The 20,138-nt window shown below is 37.5% G+C and overlaps 1 protein-coding gene across 2 annotated transcripts in view; it reads right to left on the bottom strand.

Moving 5' to 3' along the window:
- Positions 1 to 12,479: 12,479 nt before the first annotated feature.
- The window catches only part of IBTK (inhibitor of Bruton tyrosine kinase), a 45,386-nt gene continuing 37,727 nt past the window's right edge, over positions 12,480 to 20,138 (bottom strand). The window contains exons 23-29 of one of the 2 annotated variants that reach the window (XM_026695111.2): positions 18,713 to 18,876; positions 18,035 to 18,127; positions 17,520 to 17,663; positions 15,059 to 15,181; positions 13,776 to 13,850; positions 13,551 to 13,683; positions 12,480 to 13,049 (exon numbers count right to left, since the gene is read on the bottom strand). In XM_026695111.2, coding sequence (XP_026550896.2) covers positions 12,924 to 13,049; positions 13,551 to 13,683; positions 13,776 to 13,850; positions 15,059 to 15,181; positions 17,520 to 17,663; positions 18,035 to 18,127; positions 18,713 to 18,876 — 858 coding nt within the window. In that variant the 3' untranslated portion in view covers positions 12,480 to 12,923. The remainder of the gene's footprint in view (positions 13,050 to 13,550; positions 13,684 to 13,775; positions 13,851 to 15,058; positions 15,182 to 17,519; positions 17,664 to 18,034; positions 18,128 to 18,712; positions 18,877 to 20,138) is intronic. The other variant, XM_026695112.2, reaches the window with a different exon arrangement.

The raw sequence follows: 20,138 nt of genomic DNA, 5'->3' as shown, positions 1-20,138 counted from the left end.
TCCCTGAGACCATCTTTCCTTAAAGACAACTACTCGCTGTCAGATAGGGCAGACAACTACTTGCGATCAGATAGGGCAGACATGCTCCCTCCACTAAGTATTGCCATATGATGGGAACTAAGAAGCACGCCTTTTCTGTGGAGATGGTATTCTGAGGAGGTGATATTCAGCAGGTTCTAACCAGTTCTGGAGAACCGATAGCGGAAATTTCAAGTAGTTCGGAGAACTGATAGTAACCTTCCCCCAGGAGTGGGGAGGGAATGGAGACTTTGCAGTATCCTTTCCCTGCCATGCCCACCAATTCACGCCCACAGAACCGGTAGTAAAAAAATTGAATCCCACCACTGTGTGGCAGCCCCTGCCCTATAGAACTTCCTGCCCCCTGAAGTTCGGGAGGCCTCTACCTTCCTAAGTCTTCCAAAAAGCTTTGAAGACAAGGTTTCTCCCCCAAACACTGGGGTGAGAGACAATATGATTTGGTGCCAGGTTGTTGTTTTTGATATTTTGGGTGCATCTGGAACCCAACAGGACAGACACAGTCTTCAGAGGATAATTAGGACTGCAGAAAAAAACAATTACTACCAACCTCCCTTCCATTGAGGACCTATATACCACTTGAGTCAAAAAGAGGGCTGTGAAAATATTTACAGACCCCTCACATCCCAGACATAAACTGTTTCAACTCCTTCCCTCAAAATGACACTATAGAGCACTGCACACCAGAACAACCAGACACAAGAACAGTTTTTTCCTGAAAGCCATCACTCTGCTAAACAAATAATTCCCTCAACACTGATCAACTATTACAAAGTCTGCACTACTATTACTGTTAACCTTCTCATCACTCCTTATCACCCATCCCCTCCCACTTGTGACTGTATGACTGTAACTTTGTCGTTTGTATCCTAATGATTTATATGGACTGTTTCCTAGTATGATTTGATTGCTTATTGTACCCTATGACTATCATTAAGTGTTGTACCTTATGATTCTTGACTCTTGACAAATATATCTTTTCTTTTATGTATACCGAGAGCATTTGCACCAAGACAAATTCCTTGTGTGTCCAATCACACTTGGTCAATAAAGAATTCTATTCTATTCTATTCTTAGTTTGTTCATTTTATTATGGCTTTTATATTGCTTTTACTTTTGACTAGGAGTCGGCCAGAGATAAAAGATAGCCAGTTATATAAATGTTTTAAATAAATAAATTCTGACATTATTACTTCATTTCAGATCAGAGTATCAGTGACGGACCCCTTGCCTCCCTATAATTCCTTAATTACTCCTTAATTACTTTCAAAAAGACTGTAGTTTGCAGATGTAAGCCTCTTGATTTATTTTAGAGTTATATCTTGACATATTCCTTAGGTTGAGAGAAATAACTGATTGAAAAGCCTCCAAGAAAGCCACAAAAATATATAACAGAAATACATGGAAAACATGCCACTAAAACAAACCCACACTTATCCCTAGCCACTAAATGCTTCCTTGAGTGAATGACATCATTGCTGAGAGTCCTCCTGGCTGAGTCTTGGTCAGGCCCTTGGAAAAGAGGGTTCCAGGAGTGGAGAACAGCCAGCCATTAGGGAGGATGGACCACTGAAGGAAGAAGTCTAAAAGGTATCATTAACTGGAAGCAACTTAGCAATTATAAAGCATGTCATTATATTCATATCATAGTGAAGGTATGCACTTTATGGAGCAAGACAGAGTTAACGGAAGAGAACAAGAAAAGAAAGCCACAAGAGAGCAAGTGAAAAACAATAAAAGAGGGACTAAGAAGAGAGCAATAATCAAGAAGTATACCCCAATCTTCCACTGCCAAACAAGCTAACATTAAACGACCCAATTAAACAACCTCCAAGACCATTCCCACCAGCACTGACAGGGCAAGCAACTAGAATACAAACTGAGAGCAAACCCCACTCCTTACTGGCACTGATGATGTTACCTACTTCAGGTAAAGAAATGTCCACATGAAAGCAACCAGTCTCACACTAAGGACCCCTCATTTCACTACCAAGCTATAAATGTTCTCCTTTATTGGGACAAAGAAGATCTAAAACCTATCTGGGAACTTATTGAATTCTGCCTATGCCCATGTCTGTCTGGCCCTTAATGCCTAGACAATTAGATTCTTGAAGGAAAAAGGCTTCTTGTGGTGCCCCAGTGTGGCAAGAACCACTGGAAGTTAGAAACCAGTTTTCGCAAGGGTCCTAATGCCCAGGATTGTTGGCCAAATGAGAACTTTGCAAGATTTCTTCTTTGCAAAAGTATGTCCCACCCTGCAGAAGGAAGAAAGGAGGAAGGAACAGAAGATGGGGTGTTATTAGGAGCACCTTGGAGCTTGACGTTCAGAATGGACTTCAATTTTAAATGGTTTGTTTTCACTGATTTATTTTGAATGAAGATGTTTTAATTCCCCTATTCTTTCTATTTCCCCCTCCATTCTACCTTTGGTCAGGTAAATGCATAGCTAAAACTACCTTCCCTGTCCCTTCATTGGATTCAGAAATTAAAATAAATAAATAAATACATTAAAGTGGAGAGGAGGGATGGAATGATAAGCCCATTTACCTATTTAAAAAGACCTTACATTTTCTTGCTACCTAAACAGGCCTGAATAGAAACAAACTATTCTGTGGTTTGTGCAGACCCTATAATGCTGAGTTTAGAAATTTCTACCCAGATACTGAAAATTATAATGAAAAGTTATGTGGAAGACTTGTTTTCTTTCTTTCTTTGAAACCTGACTTTTTTTTTTCCCCTCAAGGGCAAAAGCTCATTCATCCTTTTGATCCTTAGAATTAACCAGCCTGATGAATCTAGAATCCCGGTAATCACACAGACACGTTCACGTAGCATTCTTGGCAAGGATATGCACCACATAGTTTTAGTGTCATCTCCCAAGCTGCTGTGTCTAGCATCTTTGAGAGGCAGCAGCAGTTTCAAGGAAGAAGGGATCAATCCAGTGGTGGGATTCAAAAATTTTTACTACCGGTTCTGTGGGCGTGGCTTAATGGGCGTGGCAGAGGAAGGATACTGTAAAATCTCTAGTCAGAGATGGTATTTGCCTGTTCTCCGAACTACTCCAAATTTCCACTACCAGTTCTCCAGAACTGATCAGAATCTGCTGAATACCATCTCTGGATCAATCAGAAGGGAGGAAGAAGGAATGCAGAAGACTTGCTCCCAGGAGTCTGAACTAGCCTAGAGTCCTTCTGTCCTTCCATTTGGTCTCCTGAATCTGTGTGCAATACAACAAGAACTAAAGCACAATAGATTTTACACATCTTCAGGCTGTTCTGCATATATTTAAATATAAAAGTCCCAATTTCAAATAATCACTGTAATTTAAATGGAAATATATTTATCTTAACTGAAGGATGGGCAATTTCAAGACCTACTTATTTCTTAATATGGGCTTTTCTGTTTACATCAACCTTGAAACAACAATCTCCTCAGAGAATTGTGCTCTAGCAGCCATCACAGACAATTATTATATTAAAAGCAAAACAAAATATCCTCTTAAGCAGGACATGACAGCTGGAAACTCTCCAGTTGATTGTGCCCAATATTAGACAATATATTACTTTTAAACTGAAGCTTTGCTTTATCTGGACATTGTTGACAGATCTATGAACCCTTGTTGGTTTGCCTTTCTGTTTAAAAAAAAGAACACACACCACAATACCTTCATATCCCAAAGACATAGTAGTCATTCCTTGCATTTATTAAGAAAAATAATCTGTGCTTCCGGAGAAATGGAAAATCCATATGGTGATTAGGGAAGAAAGCCAATTTGAAAAATGTAGAAATGGCTTTATAAGAAATATTTTTAGTGAGTAATGCAAGAGATTTTTCAATAATAGTTAGACATTTTCTTCTCTAAATTGGGGCCATGTAGGCAGAAGCTTCATGGCCTGGAAGTAAAGGTACAGCATCATTGTAAATGCTGTGATTCCTGTGCCCATAAAATCATAAAATTCATCCGATAAATATACAGTATATATATATGTGTGTGTGTGTGTGCGTGCGCGCGCGCGTGCATGTGTGTGCGCGCGCGTGCGCGCATGTGTGTGTGTGTGTGTTCATATGTAAGAAGGGGAAAATGAGCAGACTTGTTTTTGTCAAAATAATACATACTATAAATCAAACACGGAATGATCTTCCTTCTGAAAGTTAAGAAGAGAGGTTTGAAAATTCATCACACAAAAAAAGTTTTTCAGTCGTCTCTAGTTCTTTGCTTTTCAGTGCTAGCTGGGGAATTCTGAGAGTTGACCTTCATACATCAGAAAGATCCCTACTTTGAAAAACACAGATCTAGATTTTGCAACACACAAAATTCCCACACAAGTGTGCCATCCCTGGGTTCAATGTTGAGCTTGCAGTATAGGACTTTGGTCTTCACCTATTGTTTCAGCCTCTTTTATTATGAAAAAGCACACCAATTCTAATGAAGTGTCAAGTGCCACAATTTAGCGGATGTGGCAAACAGCTGCCTACATGAAATTAAGAGAGAAAATAGCCATCAGGAATGACTCATAATGCAGAGTGATACAGGTGATGATTCACACTAACTGAAGCAAAATGGTTTATGTTCTCAGTGAAAATTCACTTGTTACTATTGAAAAATTGATGTTTTAAATGGAGAAATATTTGAGAAAGCAGTGTTCCATGATTCCTATGTATCAGAAATTGAGATTACAAAAATTCCTTTAAAATAGGCTTTCTTGGGCAACTACTCAGTGAATTTTTTTTTAAAGACCTTCACCCTCTTTGTTTTTCATTCCATATATATTTTACTAGGACCATCTGATCCAAAGATTCCAACTGATGTTGAATGGAAAGACAAGGGGGAAGCAAAAGGGAATAAATAAGATGAATCCAAGTATTTAAATATTAGACAGTAACTAAAATATTTCCTGTGATCATCTCCAATTTAATGTGTAACTTTTAAAAGCTTCGACTTTCTATATATTGATTGCCTCACTCAGAATACTCATATTAAATACTGTATTTAATTTTTCCTACATAAATAAGGACATCTATATCGTGGTGGGATCTGCAGCTTAAATGGAGGGTGGAGTTAAGAGACTGACTAGCTTGGAATCCTTGCAGGAGAGGAAATGACAGAGACCTCATTCCCACTAAAATTCCTTGTTTTTGTTCCCAAGAGAGTGTCATCAGTCTGGCAAGATTCTTATAAACAGGCAAGTAGCAATAAAGAAACTTCTCTAATCAACTCCCGGTGTCACCCTGGTTCCTTGCTCCTGATAGATATGAAATCAAACCATAAGAATATTTGTAATAGATTAAAAGCAGCAGCTTTAATTAGAAGACAGGTTTAAGCCAAAGATAAAGAGTAATGCTCTAAAGAGTAATTTAGTAATTTCAGAATAACAGCAAACCAAAAAAATAAAAAAACCCTCTTCCCATTAGGCAAAGAAACTAAAGTGCTATTTGGATTAATCTGAACTCCTCGCCACCACCAAAAGCCCCCACAAATCTCCAAAACCACACCCAACCCAAAACTTAGTCACTAAATAATGTGGAATTAATACTGGGATCCATACATTTAATGCCTTTCGTTAACTCTATTTTTAAAATGCTAGTCTCAGGAAATGTTGTAATTTCATATAAGTGTGTGTTTTCTACCACTTGCACTATAAATTGGGACTAAAACGTATGACTAGGAAACTGTATGCGATCGCCTGCTACTGCTCATAGTTCCCTTACGGCTTACCACATAGTTAAACAGGCATTATCTTTTCGTTGGTCAGTCAACAGAAGTAGTCAGTAATCTCCCTTAGAAAATCTTTCCCAAAGGAGAAGGGGTCAGGGGACAGCTAGTCTGCTGGCAGAATCTTAAAAAAAAAAAAGTGGGAAAAATGTGTCAGAAAAACTGATGGCTGGCAAGGTGGATTTGGCTGCTGAAGACTGATAGCTGGAATTAGCTGTTGAACCTGATATAGGCTGCAATGAATTGCACTACTAGGTTATAAGTCCAAGGAAATGCCAAGCCACGCCTTGCAAAAGTAGAGTAAGGCACAACCCAGGGAAAATGCTAAAGACTGGGAACAACCAAAGGTCAAGGGATACCTGACACAGAGTGTGAGAGGGATCCAAGATCAGGTTCTAGTCACGGAGACAAACCAGAATAATAAAGATAATTCTAGGCAGCAAGTTGTGTCCTTCTCTTAAATATAAAGAGGTAGGTAGAAGGAATTCTAGGGACTTGTACATGGAGCTGTGGTGGTACAGTGGTTAGAATGCAGTATTACAGGCTGACTCTGCCGACTGACCGCAGTTCGATTCTCACCAGCTCAAGGTTGACTCAGCTTTCCATCCTTCCGAGGTCAGTAAAATGATGACCCAGATAATAATATGCTGATTTTGTAAACTGCTTAGTGGGCTATAAAGCACTGTGAAGCGGTATGTGTCTAAGTGCTATTGCTACATATGCATTCACTTAACATAACAGCTTGGGAACATTTTCAGGACAGAAAAGGTTTAACTTTTAAAATCTCAGGTCATTGTGGGTACCTTCCAAGTGGGCAAAGGAATGCAATTATCTATTTGTAGATTATGGTTGCAAAACTGGCTTGAGGAAAGTAAATCTTCCTTATCTGAGTTAATCTTCTGATTATTTTTTTAAGGGGATAAAATGCACAAGTAGTGTTTTGCACTGAGCCTTGTATCAAATCCTGTGAATTTACAAATAGCTATGATATATACATTAAATATACAAAAACTAATATATCTTAATTCTAATTGTAATGATGGAAAACTCAGAACTGTTTTCGAAATAATGCTTTTTGTTTTCTCCTGTCTCATATATAATAACGTTCTGTTCGAGTGCATAGGAATGAATTTCAAAGTCTTGTTACTGTGATTAAAATCTGACCCACAGATCTCTTTGAAATGATAGCTAATAAGATTTCAGTTATAAATCTATCATATTGTATGTTCATTTCAGTGGGATATTTGTAGCAATGTCAAAAGTGATAAATGTCCAGTAATATTCTTCAAAATGTGAAAGTTTTTAGAATTTATATAACAAATACACACACTAAGTAATTTTGTGTGCCCTACAGAGTTCTATTCTTGCATGCACTATAGATATTAAAACAATGGAAAAAAATCAAAGTTGGCACAGACTGCTGGGAATATTCTTTTATGCTGCTTATGCTGATTTTAATAATTTATTTTCAACTCAGTATGGTGTCTTTTTTTATGAATTTGGAACTCTATAAAGAAAGCGAGACAGGCTCATTTCCAAAAGAACATTGTAATGGCAAGAACAGAGATGTATAAGAATCTTGGTAAGACCTCAAAAAAAATGCAGTAAACTTCAATCACTGAGAAAATTGGAACTATTTACAAGTACCACCTAATGTTTTAAACGGTGCAAAACAGATTTATGTTTGTAATCCAGAGCATCGTTCTATTGGCAGAACCAATTCTTCTTATTTCTTTTCCCAGATCCCTCAAATGTGTTCGACGTGAGATGGTCTAAGCAGGTTCAGACAGGATGTCAGATGATGTGGAAATCCATGTATAGTATCTTCAGAGAACTTTCATTATAAACATAGACCTAATTAAGCTACATAACCAACAAATGCATAGCAATCTTGCAGCTCCCTGCATTTTTAATATCAAAGTGCAATATGAGCATGTTAACAATTACGCTGAATCTTGAGAACAAGGGTAGCTTCTGGCTGAAGGATCTGCATCGTTATTTCTGTTTTGCTGACATTTTAAAACATGTATTCTTAGTTTTTTTAAAAAAGCATTTGTGTGGTGACAATTTTTAAGATTTATTGATGAATCTGAGCAAACATACACAGAAAACTCTTATTTCTTCAGGATTACCTTGTAAAATTGATCACAAGCCCAAACTGCTTGTGTGCTATGATGCAATTCAATGTGACTGGCAGGACCTCTGTTCATTCCAGGGTAGCACCACTCTCTTCTCAATCTGGTCTACAGGAATCAACCTTCTATATGTTTTGAAAGCACATACTGAGTTTTACTGTAATCTCTGTATTTCATTTTAGGTATTTTGCACTGTATTTCCTATTTGCACTTGCAACTGTATTGCAAATGCACTGTATTTGCACTGTATTTCCTATTTTCCATGTATTATTTTAGATTTTTCCTTCTGATGTCCGTATTTTAAAATCATATTTTGTTTGCGCTTCACAGAATAAACGTGTCAGTTATTTTTCAACCATTGCAGAAAATGAGTTTTGCTAGAACACTTGATATCAAGTTATTTGTTTGTGAAGGTGGGCGGCTATATATAAATTGACAAATTCAGTGCATTTAGGAAGTATTCAGATCTTCACTTTTGTCTATTTTGTTATGCTACAGCCAGATCCTACAGTTAATATTTATTTATTTTTCTCATTAATCTATACTCAATACCATAATGATAAAGAGAAAACAGAATTTTAGAAATGTCGGTAAGTTTATTAAAAAGAAAAAAAACACCGAAATATCACATTGGCATAAGTATTCAGACCCTCTGCAAGAATACTTGAAATTTAGCTCAGGTACCTACCATTTCTCTTGATCGTTGCTAACATGTGTCTGCATCTTAATTGGGGTCGACCTGTAATAAATTAAATCGATTGGACATGATTTGGAAAGGCACACACCTCTCTATAGAAGGCCTCCCAGATGACAATGCATTCTGTAGCCACAGGGCTGTCAAACTCCCAATACATCACGTGACGATGCCGTGACGACGCAAGTTTGACACCCCTGCTAAAGCAGAACAAAAGCTATGAGGTCAAAGGAACTGCCTGGAGAGCTCAGAAATTATTGCGGAAGGCTACAATAAAATTTCTGTGCACTGAAGGTTCCTAAGAGCACAGTGGCCTCCAAAATCCTCAAATGGAAGAAATCTGGCACAACCAAAACTGTTCCAAGAGCTGGTCACCCAGTCAAATTGAGCACTCGGGTGGGGGGCTTTGTAAGAGAGGTGACCACCAAGAAGCCGATGGTCATTCTGACTGAGCTCCAGTGATCCTATGTGGAGATGGGACAAAGTTCCAAAAGAACAATCACTGCAGCCTTCCACCAATCCAAGCTTTACGGCAGAATGGCTAGTCAGAAGCCTCTCCTCAATGCAAAACACATGAAAACCCACTTGGAGTTTGCAAAAAAGCACCTGAAGGATTCTCAGACTGTGAGGAACAATTCTTTGGTCTGATGAAACCAATTTTGAACTGTTTGGCTTCAATTCTAAATGCTGTATCTGTAGGAAACCAGGCACCGCTTAGTATCATTCCAACAGTGAAGCATGGTGGTGGCAGCATCATGCTGTGAGGGTGTTTTTCAGCAGCCTAGACTGGGAGACTTGTCAGGGTTGGAGGGAAGTTGAATGGAGCAAAGTACAGGAATATCATCAATGAAAACCTGTTCCACAGAGTTCCGGACCTCAGACTGGGCCAAAGGTTCCCTTTCCAACATGACAACAATCCTAAGTACACAGCTAAGACAACACAGGCGTGGCTTAGAGACAACTCTGTGAACGTTTTAGAGTGGCCCAGCCAGAGCCCTGACTTGAACCCTATTGAACATCTCTGGAGGGGACTGAAAATGGCTGCCACCTACGATCTCCATCCAATCTGGCTGAGTTTGAGAGGATTTGCAAAGAAAAATGGCAGAAAATCCCCCAATCCAGATGTGCGGTGTGTCATATCCACAAAGACTTGAGGCTGTAATTGCTACCAAAGGTGCTTCAACAAAGTACTGAGTGAAGGGTCTGAATACTTACGCCAATGTGATATTTCAGGTTTTTTAATTCTTTTTAATAAATTTACAGACATTGCTAAAATTTTGTTTTCACTTTGTCATGATGGAGTACTGAGTGGGGTACTGATTGAGAAAAAATGAATTTCAACTGTAGAATCAGACTGCAGCATCACAAAATTGACAAAAATGAAGGGGGTCTGAATACTTTCCGAATGTACCATAAATGATCAAATGTAGCATCAGAAAAAAATGACTATTTGGTGTAGATTCAGCTTTATTACTTTCTGCTACAGCTTGAATAATATATACTTTTCTTCAACGATGAAATAATACATTTATAATTTTCTCAGACGATATTTTTGGCTTTATGTGGGGACTTTTAAAAGGGGGCAATGGCTCTATACCAGGGGTGTCAAACTGGCAGCCCAGGGCCAGATATGTCATGCACAGGCTATGCCCGCGCCAGCTCTGCGAAGGGAAAAAATGTTACGATATGACAAGTGACAGCAACATGACACTGCGAGTTTGACTCCCGTGCTCTATACAGTCAATGTATTTTATTGGGTGATAGAAGATGATTTTAAGTGCAATCACATTTTTATTTTCCAGAGTGGATATGCAAAAGTGGATACCTCTTGCAAGGAAGAAGATAGCAGAGTTGCCATTAATTTTTCCATGAAAGTGCTTTCATAGTGAATCCTGTGACAACCAGTACAATTACAATTGGGCATTTTCTGAAATAAAAGTGTTGCAGTTTGTATGCTGAAAAAAAGCTGACAGTAATTTTAAGGGATACTACAGGCAACTAATTGTCCAACTGATAGGGGAAATCAATTAATGCACCTGGAATCATTCTTAGGGAATCCTGGGTTTAATGAGAAGTTCTGGAAATTAAATTACCTACAGATTATCTTGGAAAGTATGCCTTGCAATTCTTATATTTGTAAGGAGCTTTACAATCATTGTAAAAATCATGCTTTATTGTTCTGATGTTAAGTAAATGCTTTATCTTGAAATAATGGATATTTACCTACTTGTGAACCCCTTAGATAGAGTGGTTTAATAATGACAGAGCTGCAATTCACTTTGTAATCATTACACTAAGCTCCATGGTGTTTAGAAATCTAGCGATTAACTCTGAACCCAAAGTACCATTCATTATTTTAGAATTACCCAAAGTTCTAACTGCCAATTTCCCACTTTGAGATGAGAAACCTTTTTTTAAAGACAATTGTCACTATATTGCACAACTGAACTATAGTTCATTATGTCTGAAAGGAAGTGTGAAAACTAATGAAAGTTATGATGAATAAGAATATGTCACTAGTACACCCTAGTGGTGTCCAAAAATAATTCAGATATGAAATGTCCCATTTTGAGTTTGAAATAAGTTATTTCAACATCAGCTGAAATGTTTTGACACTGACATAGCTCAGAACTTGGACTGTCAGAAGCTCAGCATCAGAACAACATGCTGATTTTTGGTCCAAAACAACTGTTTCCAATCCAAAGTAGTTTGCACCATTTAAGTTCACCCGGGCATACCACAGAATTATTTAAAAGGTGGACCATTTAACTGAACATGATTTTAAAAAACTAATCTGAGAAAAAGAAACTATATTAGATGAGGAAAATCGCCTATTTAGAAGAAACAGTTTTTATAAGCAACTTGATAAGTGCATCTAGAGCAAACTTTTACATACCCAAAGAAAAAGGATTTCTGGAGAAAGATCAGTGTCAAAGCCATTATTTGACATCTGGTGAAGTACTCTTTTTTTTTCCCTATGGAAAAACATTGATTGAGAAGAGCATTCAAGAGCTCCTTCAGTCCTAATCTTAGGGTTGTCTCTTTAATTGCAAATGCAAATGAAATGAAATTCATTATGCTTGATCCTGCATTAAGTACAATGAATACACTGAGAATTTCTGACACTAGCACAGAAGCGAAGAACTGCTATTTTGAGATTGCCTGTTGGAACTTACTCTTCATTGCAGCTCTGTTGACATAGTTATTTTTATGGTTCAATCACACATCATTAGACAGAATTGCTTGATTATGGATAAAGATTATTTCTTCCAAGGACCATTAGTGGTCAGGAGAGGAAGTCAACTGTGGCCACAGGTTACTATGGAGGAATCTGAAATAATGGAAAGAAATCATCCAACCATTTTCTAGGCTTTGCAGGAAGACTTTTGAACAACAAAAACCACACCACATTCAGGGCTTTGAAGACCCAGTATTCAATGTTATATGTATACATCTAAGGCAGTGCTTCTCAATATCAGCAACTTTTAAGATGTGTGGACTTCAACTCCCAGAATTCCATGTGCTGGCTTGGTAATTCTGGGAACTGAAACCCAAACATCTCAAAGTTATTGAGATTGAGAAACACTTAAATAAATTGTCTGATTTCATTTCAAACTTTAACACTTAGCCTGCATCTTTCCTGAAAGATGTTTTTTCAAGTTAACATGTGTATTTATCAGATCCCATTCTGTACACTCTCCTTGAAAGACCTCATCTGAAAATTAGCTTCAGAAGAAAAAAGTAGTAATAGTAGTAAATAGTAGTAAATAGTAGTAAATCATTAATACCATCATTCTTATAACAGCATAAGTGATTGCATTCCTCTAAGGCAGTGGCGTTAAGAGCACTGTCCAGAAAAAAAACAAAGACTATAAATCCACAAAAATACAGACATCAAATACCCGTTTCCATAACAGCACTATTTTTTTCCTTTTACATACAAAAGCATTTTTAAATAATCTGAAATTCAGGTTGATCACTTTTAGTCCCAATAATTTCACAGGTATACATGAGTATGAGAAATCAATTGCTGCCACCTGGAAAAGCAATTCAAAACATGGTACTTATTATTGACAACTAATTAAATGAAATATATGACCTACATATTTTAAGTTTAACTATATGCAATGTTTTTCAACTCCAAATAGTGAGTAAAAAGCATCTGGTAAATGAGTACAATATAGTACATAAATTTGATAAAGAAATTGCACGTTTCAAAACAGATACTATACTGAAAAGAGGTAACACATCTTACTATCCTCATTCTTATTTTAGAATCAGCAGATCCATGCAAACAAATAGCCTCACATTTATGAACAGCAGAATTAAAAAAAAAAACAGGGCATCAATGCTTATTCCACATAGGAGCTGCAATTGGCCCCTGTGGAGATCTTTCAACAACCACAAACTCATCAGGGTTGCCAACTGCTTGGTAGTGGATTAACAAATCCTGAATAGCACGTTCCTCAATCTGAAATGAGAATGGAGGAAAGGAAGTAAGAAACTCTTAGAAATCTGGCAAAAACTGGAATAAGAGCAAAAGCTCACAGGGCAAAGCATACAGGGCAGTGACTAGAACTTTTGTACTTAAATGTTTAATGGTATAAATCACAGCTTACTACTTTCGATTATAGATTCTGGATTCCACAGTTGGAGACCAATCCATAAGGTTTTAACAAATAAGGTTTTAATCCATAAGGTTTTAATAAAACACAAGAAGGGACACAGCCATCAATGATATCTAGCTATGCTACTGAAACCCTGACAACTTCATGTAATCTAGATATGAAGTGCTTAAACTGAAGTTTAAATAAATGTAGTGCAACCTAAAACCCTAAGAATATTGTATTGTATGGCATTTTTAGAAGTATCACTAAGGTTCCTTGGAACCCTAAAAGAAGGAAGAGATTAAAAGAAGGCAAGAAACGAGACATTTGTACAGGGCATAGTTCTGATTTTTATTACTCTTTACCTGGATCAAAGCTAAAGGTTTTTCTCTACTTCGTATAAGAGCAGCTTCTTGCTGAAGTTCTTCTTCTACAATTTCTGCAAACGTGATAGGCAATGCTGCAGCCGGGTTTCTTAAGGGGGAGACTAACCAAGGACTGTAAGATAAGTTAAAAATATAAAGCATCACATTTTTACAACTTATGCTTTCGTACATATATACAGTATTTGCACTATAAATTTAACTTACTTCTGATTTTCTGATGGAGTTGGTTCACAAGGATGTTCACTTTCTGCTCCAAGAGCAATGGTATTTGTGTACCTGCTGACAAAAATGAGCACAATAATTTTTAGAGAGCCACGATGATGCAATATTGCAGGCTAATGCTTTCAACTAAGAGCAATTCAATCCTGACTTAGCCTTCCATCCTTCCAGGTCAGTAAAATGAGGACCCAGATTGTTGGAGGAAATATGCTGATTATGTAAACCTCTTATGAGAGAGGGCTGTAAAAGCACTATGAAGCAGTATATAAGTCTAAGTCTATTACTAGTAATAACGTCCTTTAAGATACAAAAATTCAGAACATAGAGCCCAAATAACTTGTATAAATGCAGCACTCTGTCTTCTACAAAGTAAATGTTATGTTACATAGTCTTTATTCAGCAGGGACTAAAACGTTTCAATCAACACTTCTGTGAAGACATAAACAGCCATTGCAGTGTTGGGATTCACTAGTATAGAATATGAGTCAGAGAAACGATATTTTAAGGAGAAATAATGGTTAAGTAAAATAGAACACTATTTCAGCTCAGTATGGTTGTTTTGACGGGAATGGGACTGGCAAACATTTCTTTTGTTATGGTAGAGTGACATAAAAAATAGACTGCACATCAGAAGAAAAAAAGTAACAGGCATTCCATTCGTTTGCTTTTAAGGACATGTTTTGCAGTCCTGAAAGGATGATCTGTTAGTCATATTGCCTTACCCAGGGACAATGGATGAAGGTTATAATGCTGCCTAATCTTACTTTGATATGATGCCACCACCAACTTTTGCGGGGAAGCAGGAACAGGTTCAGATAAGCAGCAGAAGGCCAATTTTGAATCATTTCAGTGGGTTGGAGGTAAGAACAGTCTGCTTCCCATTCCCATCATTAAAACTTCCCCAAATTTTAAAAAGGCTGATAATAACCCAATTAAGAAAATAAATCAACCTTTGGGATATTAGATTAGAAAAGATTGCAGGAGGCACCCCAGCAGCCTGCTGCTCTTACCCTTCGATTTTGAAAAAACAGAAGCCATGAAAAATCATACTGAAATTTGATTCAATGACAATTTGAAATTTGTCATTGAATTTTAGCAGCATGATCTCATGATGTTGGATATTCACTGAATGGCCATCACATATCTTTACAGAATGTACACCAAAATAAAATAATGCTTCTTTATTGACCTTTTCCTTGCAAGTATCTTCAGTGTTTCTCGGAAAAGTATTTTATCAGAAATGAAAACACAATTTGAAGCTCTCTCACCGCAAGCATTTCTGAGGTGGTACATTCTCCATCACTTTATCAGAATTCGCACCAACTACTTTTTTCTCTTCTAACATGAGATCTCGGTATGATTTTGGCAAAGCAGAATGCAATGAAGAAGACCTAAAGGAAAATAAACCAAATCTTACTATGCTACATTTGCTGACAATCCTAGTACAATTCTTTCCCCAATTAACCTATCCTTTCTATTGGTGAAATGAACCCCCTCTTCATCCTAGGGCACACAGGGAAAAACAGAGAAGAGAGCAACGTGAGTTGCGTGGCTTACGGGGGAGGAAAAGGCCCTGATTCCCTTCAATTAGGCACACCTGGGAAGAGAGCTTAAAAGAGATGCAAGCAGAAAGTGGTGTCTGCTAGGAACAATTGTGAGTTTATCTTGTGTTGACTTTCAGTTATCTGTGTTCCTGGCATCCTCCCAACTGGACTGATTTACTGCCATTCCTTCACGTCTGGAATTCCTTCTCTTGCCCTGCCTCACCTTGCTTTGATTGGACTTATAGTTACAGTTTTTGTTGACCACGTTTTGCACTTGATTCTCTGCAGCCAAAGACAGTTCCTGGGACAGTTTTTCTCAGCCCAGAAGGTAACCAGGACATTGGGGGCAAAGTTGGAGCTAATAAAGGGACTCTTACTGATTATCTCACTGTGTTATCTTTGTGCCACGTCCCGGGTCATCACATTTAGTATGGCTATATAGCTATTATCCTTCTCATCTTTTCTACTACCTTCTGTTATTAGTATCATATGGTTATATACTCTGTCGTTTGTATGTAGACTGAGAGCTTATATATCGGAGATAAATTCCTTGTATGTCCAATCACACTTGGCCAATAAAATATTCTATTCTATCAGTAATCTGACTATGTAGCTTGGTAAATATACAGTTTAACTGTGCTAAGATTGTATGACCAAAAACAAAAATAAGTTATAAGGGACACACAGAGCCATTAACAGTAACTAGCCTCCTCCTCTTAAACTGTCTTTCCTTCTTGAAGCATGAGCTGAAAATAGCTGAAGTAGGACTTATTTTAACAGGATTCTTTGTACAATTCTATTAGCTTAAAATAGAGGCGAATACTAATATATGATGGCCTTATAAAGTTTTCCCTTCTACTGTCACAACATTAAAAACCATTGCACTTTTTTTTTTCCTGTTAGATACAAAATGCTCTCCCTCTCAACAAGGCATTTCTTCTTTTCAGGCGTTGGAGTAATTGGGATGTTGTGGTCTGCAGCCCCATTAAGTTTCGACATTCCAGGTGAAGAAACACACTTACAACGTTGATGTACCCTGAGTATTGCAAGCCTCTTCATGGCATGAATTAGGCAAACAAGGAGGTTTTTCCGTTAAAGCCACCAAAGGTCTTAAGCATAATATGAGAAATAAACAATACTCAGAAATGAGAACCTGCTGAACCTATTAACTGAAGGAAAAAAAACCTGACCATAATGTATCCTGCCAGAAGGAAGAAGTCACATCTCCCAACAGATAAATTGTTATGTTCTTTCACCAGAGATGTATATGCACAAATACACACATATTTGGAAATTATATTTAAATCCACTTCCAAGTAGAAAGATTAGTCTTTGTTCTTTTAGTCTTCCTCCACGTTTCACTCTAACAATAATGTCCACATATTTTACTTAATCTTCAAAGAACAATACATATCTCTGATTCCACAAAACTCTGAAACTGGACATTATTTTTGGCAAGAAAAAAATGCCAAGTATGTTTTAAGGTAGCCTGCATCTCCATGTCAACCCCCCCCCCCAAAAAAAACCCCAAAAGGACCCACACCCTTCTGGCATATATTCTTGCCAGAAAACCTGCTGGATTTTCAACAGAAGTATCTTGTTTCAGTGCAAAACAACACTTCAAGAGAATGCCATATACTGCAAGCATATAAACCTCAATTTGATGCCAAATGCCATGCTTGTTTTTAAAAATTAGAGTTATACCACATCAACAAATCTCAACATGTCTTTTTTCTCACTATTAAGTACTCAGGAATATTCAATGAATACTTTATTTACTAATATTATTTACTGATACAAAAACATAAAACAAGTTAAGCCTAAGATATTTATTTTATATGGAAGCTTTAAAGGCAAAGATACATACAGTTTCTCAATGAATCATGTGCATATTAGTCTACAAATGACCCTGTAAACTTTTTAAATAAAGATTTTGTGCTTCCTTTGGACATAGTCATGCTCTTGGTCCAACCACCCAATATTTCCACAGAACACCATCAGTAGTGATTCTTCATGGTTTAAAGTAGGTTTTTTTCCTATCTTGAGATGCCAGGGATGAATCAAAAATTGACACTCAAATCAATACTCTAGCATTAAATTATTGTCCCTCCCATAGACAAGTCTAAAACAAAACTGAAGTGACCTCAATAGGCAGTAAACTAAAAAAAAATTAGAAGATCCATACCACACAGTTGCTGGTTTTGTAGTTTTGGGAGCTGTAGATAACACAACTGAATCGGGGACAATCTCTGGATTATTATCCTTAGCAGCCAGAGCCATCAGTTTCTTTTGCTTCTGAGAAAGCTTATTTCCATGAGAAGTGACTCTACTAAAATGAGACATAGAAATGTAAAATTACTTTACTAAAGTTTATCAAACAGAATGTAACAAAAGACTATCAGTCACAAAATTAACTGATTATATCTTGTGAGTTTATAAAATTATTTGCCACTGTTATCCAAATCCATAATAGCCATTTTAAAAAGAAACATTCCTAATCTGTGATTATGTATTCATGTAAATAATGAGCCATGTTTGCAGGACAACATGACTTCTGCACTACTACTAATAATTTTTAATCCAAAACTGAAACTTCAGAAGCATTGTTTCTAATGAAGTTTTTTTATTTAAAAAAAAGATACCCAACAAAATAGGACTTTAATACAGTGAAGTTGATTGTATTGCACCCTTTTTACTAACCATGAATTTATTTTTGGCATGCTTTCACATTTCTGTAGATTTTCTTCCCTTTCCATAATAGTTCTTAGATCAACAGCAGGAGGACTGGCAGGACTAAATAAAAAAAAATACAAATCGTTCACTTTTTAAGATATCCATTTTTACTTACATTCCAGTTGCCAAACACCATTGTAGTCTTCTATATGTAACTGGATGTATAATTTATGTCTACCTCCTCAATTATGGCAAACCTCAAATAGAATGTTTTTGAATGAATGTTTTATTTATACATATTTTTCAGGAAATATATACACCAAGGATACTTTTAGGTCCACTGGCAACACTGAGTAAAATATTTAAGATAGATTTTTAGGCAAGATATCTGGTTATTTTTCTTTTAAAGCCTATTGTGAATTAATATTACAGATGGAAAATTGAAACTGCAACTAAACATAATTAGGCTTGCAAGAACGCTCACTAAAAGGCAGAAATTAGCAGCCTAAGCAGAAATACATCAATGTTTTGAGCCGAATGACCACAAACTAACCAGAACGTCAGATGATTTGATTCTTCAAAAACCATTTTTTTATGAAGGCCCCGAATTTTAATGGAGAAGGAAGTTCTCATTCCACAAACGAAGGAACAATCTTGCAAGAGGACAGAATTTGTCAAAGGCAGAAACAAACAGAAAATGTATACCTAAAAGAGCTGGCAACCCAGTTGGAAGGACTCACATAGCTGCTTTTGTTATTAGGAATACTCTGTGGAAGAGAACATTTTTGCACTGATGATCCATGACAGATTTTTATCTCTTTGTTGGCAGCAGAAACAAACGCATTTGAAACACCCATTTTCTCTTTCACCTGTAGTCAAAACATACTACCATTACATTGCTGTAGAAAAGGAACCTTATAAACTTTTCAGATAATCTATTCAACCTATTTTGGGTGAAGTCTACACAGGCAACTCTCTCTCTCTCTCTCTCTCTCTCTCTCTCTCTCTCTCTCTCTCTCTCTCTCAAAAGCTAGTTCTCATGTCACATTGCAGTGATTTTAACATTCTTCATATTGGGAAATTTAATGATTTCATTCTCCAAAGTTTGAAAAGGAGGGCTGTTTGGCATGAATACCATATCCAGTTTTGGTCACCACATTATAAAACAGATGTTGAGACTTTGGGAAAAGTGCAAAGAAGAGCAACTAAGATGATTAAAGGCCTGGAGACAACAACATATGAAGAATGTTGCAGGGTTTGGGTTTGGTTAGCCTAGAGAAAAGAAGGACTGGGGGAGGGCATGATAACAGTATTCCAGTATTCCAGGGGCTGCCACAAAATGGACAGAAACTAATCAAGGAGAGAAGCAACATGGAATTAAGGAGACATTTCCTAAGAATGAGGACAATTAACCAGTGGAACAGCTTGCCTTCAGAAGTTGTGGGGGCTTCATCACTGGAGGTTTTTCAGAAGAGACTGGAGTGTCACCTGTCTGAAAGGGTACAGGGTCTCCCGCTTGAGCAGGGCGGTGGATTAGAAAACCTTCCAGCTTTATTCTCATTGATTGAGCTTTTTGTAAAGGAATGCTTTGGCATCCAACACTCCAGGAGTTTTTGCAAAAGGGAATTTTGCAGTGCTGCCACTCAAGAAACCCTTTTCCTCCCCTGCAACTGGACCCAGCCCTGCCCACCCCAGGTCAGCCAGGTCGGGTACATTTGCCAGTAATGGGAGCCACAAAATGGCAAAAGTGAGCTTGGGCACTGGAGTGCAGGGCAGCAGGGGTCTCAAGAGGGCAAGGTGGCAAAAGTGACCGAGACTAGGATTGAGCTGGGGCAGCTGCAGCTTCCCAGGATGTGGCAAGCAGCCCAAGAGCCACATGGTTCTGGGTCTATTTGCTGCCCTCCAAGGCAGGGTCCAGAGTGGCCCAAGGGCAGAGATCGGAGGGGGAGAGACAGTTGGAGGGAATTGTAATATGTCTACAGTTTAAGTGCAGGTGAGCTGCCATGTGCCCCTACATTCTGATCACATAACCACATGTGATCTTTGGACACAAGTTGTATGTCCATTTTTCAGCACCTTCACAATTTCAACGGTTGCTCAATGAATCAAGGACTACCTGTAAATTATTCTG

This window comes from Pseudonaja textilis, chromosome 1, assembly GCF_049901715.1.
Source record: "Pseudonaja textilis isolate UNSWEBS1 chromosome 1, rPseTex1.2, whole genome shotgun sequence".
Lineage (NCBI taxonomy): Eukaryota > Metazoa > Chordata > Lepidosauria > Squamata > Elapidae > Pseudonaja > Pseudonaja textilis.
This window is presented reverse-complemented; position numbering and strand designations above follow the sequence as displayed.